The 10,932-nt window shown below is 52.9% G+C and overlaps 1 protein-coding gene across 2 annotated transcripts; it reads left to right on the plus strand.

Annotated features, from left to right (window-relative positions):
* Positions 1-218: 218 nt before the first annotated feature.
* Positions 219-10,136, plus strand: NAGA (alpha-N-acetylgalactosaminidase). Of its 2 annotated transcripts, none has more exons than XM_055329386.1 (10): positions 219-292; positions 652-743; positions 1,512-1,647; positions 2,060-2,231; positions 2,738-2,915; positions 3,258-3,352; positions 3,958-4,119; positions 5,451-5,648; positions 7,089-7,232; positions 7,726-10,136. In XM_055329386.1, exons 2-10 carry the CDS (start codon positions 728-730, stop codon positions 7,858-7,860), a joined length of 1,236 nt encoding a protein of 411 aa, XP_055185361.1. In that variant the 5' UTR covers positions 219-292; positions 652-727; the 3' UTR covers positions 7,861-10,136. The 2 variants fall into 2 exon arrangements, with proteins under 2 accessions (XP_055185361.1, XP_055185362.1); XM_055329387.1 differs by having other exon boundaries at positions 259-357.
* The last annotated feature ends 796 nt before the right edge of the window (positions 10,137-10,932 follow it).

Consider the following 10,932-nt stretch of genomic DNA (forward strand, 5'->3'; position numbering starts at 1 on the left):
GAGCCGTGGAAGCCGGGTCACCCAGCCCCAAACCCGCTCGGCGGCTGCGGGCGGGGGCTGGACGCAGAGCCGGAGCCCCGGGGGGCGGGGCTTTGGGCGGTTCGGGGGCGGGCCTATTGGGGCCGCGGGGGGCGGGACACGGCGTTGCTACGGGGATGCTGATAGGTTCCGCCGGGAAGGCGGGCCGCCGTCAGGCCCCGCCCCTCTGGAACGCGGCAGGCAAATCAGGTTCCCGCAGCAGTCGGCGGCCCCAGAGGCAGGAGCGAGTGGCGGTTCTGAGGGCGTCCGCAGGGTGAGGTCCCCGGCCCGGGACTGCTGGGCTGCCGTCCCTGGGGGCCGGGGGGCCACCCAGACCCGGTGGGAGTCCGTGGGCCTGCCCCTGCCCGACCCCTCCGTCCGTCCTGGGCGGCCGCTGCCTTTCCGTGGCCCCGGCTCCGCGGAGGGCCGCCCCCGGGCGCCCCGGGGTTCCCAGAGCTAACAGGGAGGGCCGGCTCTAACGTCTAAGACCCCTTGTTTAGCGGCCCGAGGGAATCCGAGGGCGGTGGGCAAGGAGGGCGACTTGGGGACGGAGCGTGGGATCCACGCCCAGGGCTGAGGGCGGCAGAGCTAGCGAGGCAGTAGTGACCCCAGTGCTTTTCTAACCTTTCTTAGCTTCCAAAGTTCAACATAGAAAGCTGGTAAAAGCAGAGCAGATCTGGTCAGGTCCTGAGACGCCGAGTCCAGAGCAATGTTGCTGAAGACAGGTACCTAGGCCGGTGGCGGTGGTGTGGGTTGGGTAGGGGACCCATGGGGGGTTGGGGCTACCTGGAGAAAGCTCCAGCCCTCTGGTGTCTGGGCCTGCTTTCTTAATGTGGGTATATGGAGAGGCATGTTCCTGTCTTATTCTTAGAACTGGGTGGGAAAGGAAATGCTCCCACCTAGGAATTAGTTCCCCTCCAAAGAGGCCTCTTCTTCTCACATCCCCTCTCCCTCAAAGTGCAGAGGTCTGATGTTATGTGTTATCAACGTGGCAGAGAACAGCCCTGTAGAGTAACTTCATCATATAGATAAGGAAACAGGCCTGAGGGGGCAAGGGTTCACCCAGATGAGCTGGCTAGGTGCGGGTCCAATCTGGCTGACCCCTTAAGCCCTTCTGAGGCCCCTTGGGGATTTGTGGTGGAGAGCAAAGAGCCCTGGATGGGTGTCAGGAGACCAGTAAATTGGGGGAGCTGGTCAGGGTATAGAGAGGATACAACTTCAGGTGTTAGTTTTTACTAATTCCAGCATTCCTGTGGCCACAGCAAGTGGGGACTCAGGCCTCAAACACATTGCCCTGCCCCAGGCACCGTGAGCCCTCTAACTGCAGCTGTGGGAGCCAGCAGATGCAGGAAGAGCTAGTTCTTCCCAGGAGACTGGCCCCCCCTAATGTGGAGGCCAGTGGCCTCTGCAGAGCTGGACAACATATGGGTGGGGCGGTATGAGGGCTAGGGCGATGGGCACCAATGACGGTCATCCTTCCCACTTCCCTGCAGTGGTCTTGCTGGCCCTGGTGGCCCAGGTGCTGGTGCTAGAGAACGGGCTCCTGCGGAAGCCACCTATGGGCTGGCTGGCTTGGGAACGCTTTCGCTGCAACACTGACTGTGATGAGGACCCGAAGAACTGCATCAGGTGAGTCGGGTCTACCATCTAACAAGCCTTGCCTGAGACCCAGCAGAGTGGGCCAGAGAGTGGGGGGTCAGCTAGAAAAGAGGGCCACAGCACCCTATCCCAGAGAGAATGCAGCGAGAGGTGTCTTCTGGGACATCTGGGAGCCTGTGACCCACTTAGGGTCTGGGAACTGTGAGGCCTGTGGGGACAGGGACATTAGGTGGACCCAGCCCCTGAGGTCACTGAAAGGAGATAACTGTGAAAGCCAGGATTGCTCAGTCTTGCAGCCTGAGGGCCACGCCAAGCCTCTCATTCCATCCTGATTATGGTTCTTATGGTCTGGATTCACACTCAGACCATCTGAGAAGTCTGAAAAGCTCTGAAGAAGGGGGTGGGAGGTGACTGAGCCGCCCCCTCCCCTGCCTCTCACCAGTGAGCGGCTCTTCTTGGAGATGGCCGACCACCTGGCACAGGATGGATGGCGGGACCTAGGCTACACATACCTTAACATCGATGACTGCTGGATTGGTGGGCGTGACGCTAAAGGCCACCTGATACCTGACCCAAAGCGCTTCCCCAACGGCATTGCCTTCCTGGCTGACTATGTGAGCTCCGCCCCAGCCCTGCCCTTTAGCGAGGGTGCAGGATGTCCAGACCAAACTCCACACTGCACCCCCACCCTGTCCCTGCCGCCACTTCACCTAGGGCTCATTTCCGCAATCTCTGCTGGAGAAATCATGGTCTGGTGGGGGAAACAGATAAACGAACGGCTAATTTTGGCTCCCTGTGGTGGGTAAGAGCCAGGAAGGGCATCTTATCCAGCCTGGGATTTCAGAAAGAGACCCCGGAGGAGGCAGTTCTTGAGCTGATACAAGAGAGATGGCCTTCAAGGCAGAGCGGATGGCAGAAGCAAGGCCTAGAAGCCGGAAACTGCCCATGCGACGTGTGCGTCAGAGTGAGGAGGATCATGGTCGTCAGAGGCCAGGCCTGCACACTGAGACCCTTTCCTTTGGACAGTGGGGAGCCGTTGGTAGTGTTATAATGGGGCCCGGTCAGATGTGGCTGTGAGGTGGCTCCCCGCCTGAGTCCACGGTGTCCTAACCCTCCACAGGCTCACTCCCTGGGTCTGAAGCTGGGCATCTACGAGGACATGGGCAACTTCACTTGCATGGGCTACCCAGGCACCACGCTAGACAAGGTGATTCAGGATGCTCAAACCTTTGCCGAGTGGAAGGTGGACATGCTGAAGTTGGATGGCTGCTTTTCGACCCCCGAGGAGCGGGCCAAGGGTGGGTCCCAGAGCTGCCTGGGGGTCCTCAGGTAGACAGGGAGGGGTGGCCATGGAAAGCTCTCTGGTACCCACCTGGCCGAGCTTGAGCTGGTCTGTCTGTGTGGCCCCTTGGGGTTAGTAGTATTTCCTAATTCCCTGCACCCGGAGGCTGGGGGGATTCTTGCCTCCTGGGCTTCCTGTAGATGGGTTGGCACCATGCCCTACCCAGGAAGCATATGCAGCTGTGGGTACAGGAGGAGGCACCTCCTCTTTTGAGTCTGTTTCCTCACATTTGGCGGGAGGTTTGGGCTGAGGCCTCAGACCCCCTCAGTTCTAAAATGTGGGGGTTGGACTTCTCCAGGGTACCCCATGATGGCAGCTGCCCTGAATGCCACAGGCCGCCCCATTGCCTTCTCCTGCAGTTGGCCAGCCTATGAAGGGGGACTTCCTCCAAAGGTAAGCCATTCTGTGTACCTGCCTGGCCACACGCCCCACACCCAAGCCGCCTTGCCTCCTGTGCAGTCAGGGCTGCTCTCATCATAGTTGCCCACGTGCTGATTTGTGGGTCTAGAAGAGGGGGCCTCAGCCAGCCTGGGGTCTAGAGGAGGTATTTGTCAGGTGGGCTGAAGGGACGGGCATCAAGGCTTGGGAACCACATGTCCTGGGATGACACACATCACCCAGCAAGCGGTGGGAATCCTGGTTGTACTGAGCGGGCTAGGAGCTCCAGAGGGCTGGTGAGGCCAGGCAGGGGGTGCTGAGCCTCCCGAGGGGCCCTTCAGTCCTTAGCACACTGGAAAGGGTGGGATCAGACTGGCAGACCTGAGGGAGAAGCCTGGCAGATGGTGGGACTCACTCAAAATACAGGGCTGGGAGTGCGGTGGGACGTTTGGCCCCAGGTGGCGTGAGGGCAGGGCAGGCCTTTCTCATCCTCATCTGGCTCAGGGCCCCATTCTCTGCATTCCCCCTTGTTGTCTCCTGCTGAGGCTCCTCAGCTCCCCAGGCCTCTGGGCAGCAGGGTGTGACTCTGGTGCTGGACTCTGCCTTCCCCTGACATCCAGGTGAACTACACTCTGCTGACAGAAATCTGCAACGTCTGGCGCAACTATGACGACATCCAGGACTCCTGGAGTAGTGTGCTCTCCATCCTGGACTGGTTTGTGGACAACCAGGACATACTGCAGCCGGTGGCAGGCCCCGGGCACTGGAATGACCCAGACATGGTACCAGCATGGAGGGGGTGGCTGCCACAGACCTGCTCCCCTCTGCCCTGTGCGGGCTTCCTGGGTGCTCACTGCCAGGTTCTAGGTCAGGGTCCGTGAACCAGCTGCATTAGACTCACCATGTGAGCTTGTTTACATGTCTCTTCCCAGGGCCCCACCCCCACCTCTTGGATCAGAATGTTCGAAGAGGGCCTGGCAATGCCCATTGTTACCAATCTTCCCAGGCCATTCTGATGTTTCTTGAAATCCAAGAACTTGGTCTGTAGTGACTCTTGTGTGACATTATTCCTCTGGAGGGGAAGATCATGAAGAGTGCACACGCTCTTGCCATTCCCTCCCCAGACTGCCCTTGCCATGTCTGCCTCTGACCCCTCCCCAATGCCTGGTGCCCTGGCACCTCCTGCAGAGCCTCTACAGGCCGAGTTGGCCCTTCAGACCTACCTCACTCATAGCCCTGGTCACCTAAGGGTTTTTTTTGCAATTTATCTTAAGACTTTATAGCTATCTCTTCTTTTAGTCAATGAGCATTTACTACTGTCGATTGTTGGTGACGATTATAATAATTACATTATTATACATGTTATTACATGTATAGGCCAGATAGACACCTGGAGAAACACATATTGGCCTGCTTTGAAGTTCTAGTTCTTGCTCTCTCTGACTTATCCTTGGGAAAGTGACTTAAGTTTTCCAGTTTTGTCAGTTGGAAAATGAGAATAATAGCGACCTTATGTAGGGTTGTTCTGAATATTAAAACATGATCTTTCAAAATGCTCGGCAAAAAAAAAAAAAAAAATGCTCGGCAATTTGGCACATATACTGCGCTTTGTTAAATTGGTGCCACTAAGTATGTTAACTGTTGCGTTAGCAGTTATTGAGTCCAGTCTGTGGATTGGTTTCTTTGGGGTCAGGAAGCCCCCCTTGGTCCTGTCACCTGTGGTTACGGCAGGTGGGTGGCTAGTGGCAGGAGCAGGGACTCCGTTCAGGTCTGGTTACCCACCACTGCCACTCTGACTCTATCTTTTGACTTTAGTGTTCCAATTTAGAAACGCTTTTGCCGACAGGATCCTGTTGGATCATCTAAACAACTGCGACGTGGCCAGAGCATATTATCACCCCATATTCTCGGTGAAATTAAAAGCTGAGGCTCAGAAGGAGCATGCTTGGCTCACTCCAAGGCTATGCTGCTGGGAAATGCTGTTCACAGAACCAGGCTTCATAGAATGTTCTCCTCCATCTCCTCTTGCCTTGGCTACATGTTTAGGGTTGGTCCCCATGCCCACCTCCCTGAAGAGGGCAGAGCTGACCACTTCTCTCCTCTCTGCCACCAGCTGCTCATAGGGAACTTTGGCCTCAGCTTTGAGCAAGCCCGGGCCCAGATGGCCCTATGGACGGTGCTAGCAGCCCCCCTCTTCATGTCCACGGACCTGCGTACCATCTCTGCCCAGAACATGGACATTCTGCAGAATCCACTCATGATTAAAATCAACCAGGATCCCTTGGGCATCCAGGGACGCAGGATTCTCAAGGTACTGGAGTGTGGGGGGAGGAAAGGGGAGGCCAAGGAGCTCGGCTCTCCTGAGAACAAAGCTGCAAACCTGAAGGTGATGGAGGGCTGGGAAGCCCTCTGCTGAAATCTGCTCAGCCCTCCTTGCTGGTTGCATTCAGTCAAAGATTCTACTGGGAGCTGCTCCAGCCGTCCCCCGAGTGGCCTGGGTGAGAGCAAGGCCAGAGCAGGACAGCTCAGGGGACTTGGGGAAGGGACACATCACCTCTCAAGTGCACATGGGGACAATGGGGCCCCTCGGTTTGGAAGTACAAGATTTCTGCACACGTCTGTGATGAACGGCAGAGAACTAGGGCTTCCCTCCAGAGCCTAGGAGTTATTTGAGCCAAGGATTGCAATTACCACCAGTACTACACTAGCATTTACTATTTATTGAGACCCTGCTAAGGCACTGGGCATTCTGGGTACCTTTTCTCAGAAGGTAAATACTCTAGACTCTGGGTGGGAGCTCCCCAAGCACCCCCGTGTTGTCTCCTTGGGAAATAAACAGGAGTTTTGTTTCAAAAAAAAAAAAAAAGGTAAATACTCCTTCCCTGTTTTACAAATAAGGAAACTGCAACTTGAGAAGTCTGAGTAACCTAAGGCCATACATTGGTAAATGGTACAGTAGAACTTCAACAATAGAACCTCAAAGTTTGTGCTGTTTGCACAGATCCTCACCTCTCTAGTTAAAAGGAATCCACACAACTTCTAGAAGGCACATACAGGATTGATGATGAGCAGAGGAAGTAACTAATCTCTGCCGGAGAAGCTTATGATAGAACCAGGCCCAGGGACCTTCTGGAAGATGGGGTTTCCCCCTCTTGGCTGTTCAGGGCAGAGTTCATCTTTTTTTTTTTTTTTTTTAAAGATTTATTTATTCATGAGAGACACAGAGAGAGAGACAGAGAGAGACAGAGAGAGAGGCAGAGATACAGAGGGAGAAGCAGGCTCCATGCAGGGAGCCACCCGACATGGGACTCCATCCCAGGTCTCCAGGATCACGCCCTGGGCTGAACCGCTGAGCCACCCAGGCTGCCCAGAGTTCATCTTTTTGTTTTTGTTTTTTTTTTTTAATTTATTCATGAGAGACACAGAGAAAGAGAGGCAGAGACACAGGTAGAGGGAGAAACAGGCTCCACACAGGGAGCCTGACATGGGACTCGATCCAGGGTCTCTGGATTGAGACAGGACCTTATTACAGCATTTGTCTCTGTGTTCTAGCACAGGGCCTGGCACAGAGGAAGTGTCAAGGAGCATCTGCCAGGCCAGGGAAGAATAAGTTGGAGTGCTGGAGGGCTAGGGTAGCTCCCTGCAAACTTCTACAAGACATGGAACTGTGGGCTAGGGGGACCCAGAGCTCTGAGGAGGGCTAGGGAGGGGATTTCAGGGCCTGAGCAGGAAAACCACCTTCTGTGCCCAGGAAAAATTCCATATTGAAGTGTTCATGCGGCCCCTGGCCAGTGAGGCCAGCGCCTTAGTCTTCTTCAGCCGCCGGACGGATATGCCGTATCACTACCACTCATCCCTTGCCCAGCTGAACTTCAACAGCTCCGACATGTATGAGGTGAGTACCCTGCTACTTGCAGGGCTCCGGGATTACCTGGGAGGGGGCTGCTGGGGGTGCTCCGCACTCATACATGGCCTCCCCTCGGCCCTGGATCCAGGGTCCTCTGGCAGGAGCCTGAGGGGCAGCTGCAGGCATGCAGGGCCGTGGCTGGTACCATTCCCTGCACTGGTGTTTTCAACCTATGCAGACAGAACTACCATATATAATTAAGGCCTGTGCTGAGGCTGTGTGTCTGTCCCCTTACTGGTCAGTCCTTTCCTCCAGCCTAGTCCTCAAGTTGTCTGTGGGCTGGGCTTTCACCACTGCCTGCGTTTGGGCATCTGCTGGCTTTGCCAATGGAGAAGTAATGGGAGATTTAGGGCTCCCCCTTGTGTAGGGCTTACCGGGGGTCCACCACAGACAGGCTGAAGTCCAGGCTCTCACACCCTCTGCGGGGGTCTCTGTGAAGATATTCTTAGAGGGGTTTTGGTGATGTGTCTTCCTGCTGCAGGCCCAGAACGTCTACACGGGTGATGTCATCAGTGGTCTCCACTCTACAACCAACTTCACAGTGACCATCAACCCCTCAGGGGTAGTGATGTGGTACCTGTATCCCATCAGGAAGCTGGGGACGCCCCAGCACTAAGGAGCTGAGACACGTGACAGGCTGTGGCGGCATCACTGAGCCCAGACTATGGAGCCTCCACCTGCCGAGGGCCAGCAGGCGGGGTTCTCTGCTACCCAGGCCCACTCGGTGATTTGGCCCCATCAGACCCAAAGTGCAATCCCAGGGCCAGGTCCCATGCCCTGCCCAAGTGTGAACCTTCTTGGAGACTTGACTTGGGGCAATGTCCCGTGGCCTTCCTAGCCTCTACCTAGCCTCTACCGTCTGCACGGCCCCACAGATGTTACTGAGCAGCTCAGCCAGCCTCCTGAGCCCCCACAAGCAGGGGGACCGATACCCTCTGACTCTGTTTACTCGGAAATCAGGATTTGGAATTTTTCTTATGATTAGGAGTGGAGATCTGACCTCTTGTCAGGAGCTCCCGTGAATTGTGTGATTGGTTTTCCTGCCTGGAGAAGGCCTTGCCGGTTGATGCCACCCAGGTTAACCTTAGTTCCTTCAGGTTACCAATAAAGCTGTTCTTTAATCGAGTGGTTGCGAGATGGACCTGGGGCCGTGTTCACCTTCAGTTAGGGACTCTGGGTGGCAGTACACAGGGTGCTGGTTTTGAATCTCGAAGGAAGGTATGTGGCATCTTCTGGTTCATTTTCCACCATGACCTGCAACCTGTACTTCTAGACACACCAGACTTGCCTCTCACCAGGGAGCCATCCTGCTCTGCCCTACACAGTGGTGGTGACAGCACAGTGAAGCAGTGGCGGGTTCCCTGGCCTTCTGTCTTGTGCACCCTTCCCCCACCCCCTTCAGACTCACTCAGCCCTCCTGCTGCAAGGAGGCCCTGATCTGCTAAGGATTTTGCATTATTGTCTTCGGCACCTTTCAGCTCATGTCCCCCTTCCTGACAGCTTCATTCAGAGGCACTCTGGAGCTGGGTGCCAGTGAAGAGCTTGGCTAGCCCTTCTTTCTCCCTTGGGGCCACTGTAGCTTGTAGTGCCTGGCCCCTCCCTTAGTTTTTTTTTTTTTTTTTCCAAACCTGGCTTCAAATTCCCCAGCTGTGTCCAAAGACAAGTCGAGGGGTTCTTTGTGTCTTAAAATATATTTTTTGCTTGTCCTCCTTGGGAAAGTAAAAGGATGGCAAGTTCTTGACTGCCTTCTTTTGGTTCCTATTTCCTAAGCTCTATTCATTCAGCTGAGGCCACAGGATACCTATCGCCCCCAGTGGCTCTTGTCCCCATTTGGAAAGCTGGAAGCGGTACAGGCGAAGTAGGTTTTCCTTGGGCTTTGAATGTGGAGCATGTGGTACCCCAAGCCTTGCACTATCTTAACCCTGTGGGAACTCTTCTGGCTAGATCTCCCATGCTCCCTCCCTCAGGGTTTGAGTTCCTTTATAGGAATATGGTGTAAAGAACTTACAAGTGCATTTCTTACAGTGTCATTTAAGATTACTGGGGCTTTACTGATTGAGTCTGGAGTCATCAAAGAGAGATCTTTTAAAACCCCAGGTGATGTCTTAAGGCTGTGGGTCATTTGGAAGGTCAGAAGCCTGCCTCATCCCTTGGAGGCCTCTGCCCTTGGAGGCTTGTCACCCCATGCATAGCTCCAGCTTCAGATCTTGATCATAGTGCAGTTCAAGCCAAATGGAATGGCCTCAAGTGGGTACACTTCTTTGGCCAGTCCCAAGAAAGAAGTCTTTCCCATCACCCTGGCATGTTGCAGGGATAGTGGTTGAGACCATGGACTTGGGAGTCAGGGTTAGGGAGCGGCCTGGACTGGACTAGTCAGTTCATTTGCCTTACAAACTAAGACATGGTTATATGTCTTCACTTGTGGTATAACTTGTCCTTTTATCCTGGGGATGCCAGATAGATTGATTCTCTCTCTTCAGCCATCATACTCTCAATATCACACCCTGCCTATCTTTCAGGCATTGTTTTATTCCCTTCTACCCAAGGCCACTTAGGAGCTCAATTATTTTTTCCCAGTTCAAGGCATCCTTGTTTGGACCCAAGGGTATACCTCATTTTTAAAAATACATTTTATTATAGAAATTTTCAAACACAAAAATAAAATGGTGTAGTGAACCTCCATGTACCCACTACCCAGTTCCAACAACCATCAACATGTGCCAGTATTTCATAGCTGTCTTCCCACACATGCTTTGTTTGTGAGCTGGAAGTATTTGAAAGCAAAGAAAACTGTAAATACCACTATATAGATCTAATAGATTTTTTTAAAACATATGTGACCTTAATGCAATTTTCCTGGCCAACAAAATAAAGTTTTTATAAATCTAATAACCATTCTGTGTTCAATTTCTACCAACTGTCTCAAAAATATCTTTCTATAGTTTGAATCAAAATGCAAGCAAGGAGTCAACAAAAATGGTCCAGTAATAACCATCAAATGTTTGTTCCCTCCATAAAAGCAATGAAAACTTGCCACATATTATCAGAATCAACTTTCACAGAGCTTTGGAAATTAATCAGAAGCTTGCAGCAACCCAGAGTGCATTCAGTTAAGAAAGAAGAACCTGGGTAAGAACAAGCTTAAGAATGCTTTAGTTTAGTACTGTATTTTAAATCAGCTACTTTAAATATGTTCATAGAGCTAAAGGAAACCATGCATAAAGAATTAAAGAATAAGAATGATGTCTCAGTAGAGAATATCAGTAAAGAGATTGAAATTACAGAAAGGAAACAAATACAAGTTGAAAAGTGCAATAACACATAAAAAATTAACTTGAGGGGCTCAACAGTAGACATGCCCAGGCAGAAGAAATTGGCAAGCTCAAGATAGGCCATTGAAATTAACCTGTCGGAGGAAGAGCAGAATGAAAAATGGAGAGGCTCAGAGACTCTCGGCAATATACAAAGAAGAGAAAGGGTAGAAAGACTATTTGGAAAAAATCATGGCTACCAGTTTCCCCTATTTGATGACAAAAATTTGGCTACACATCCAAGAAATTCATGAGCTCCAAACTCGATAAACTCAAAGGGATGCAGCCCCAGCCAGAGCCTAATCAAACTCTTGAAAGGCAAAGGGAGAATTCTGAAAGCAGCAAGACAGAAGCAAATCAGCACATACTAAGGAAGG

This window comes from Nyctereutes procyonoides, unplaced genomic scaffold (assembly GCF_905146905.1).
Source record: "Nyctereutes procyonoides isolate TBG_1078 unplaced genomic scaffold, NYPRO_anot_genome, whole genome shotgun sequence".
Taxonomy (NCBI): Eukaryota; Metazoa; Chordata; class Mammalia; order Carnivora; family Canidae; genus Nyctereutes; species Nyctereutes procyonoides.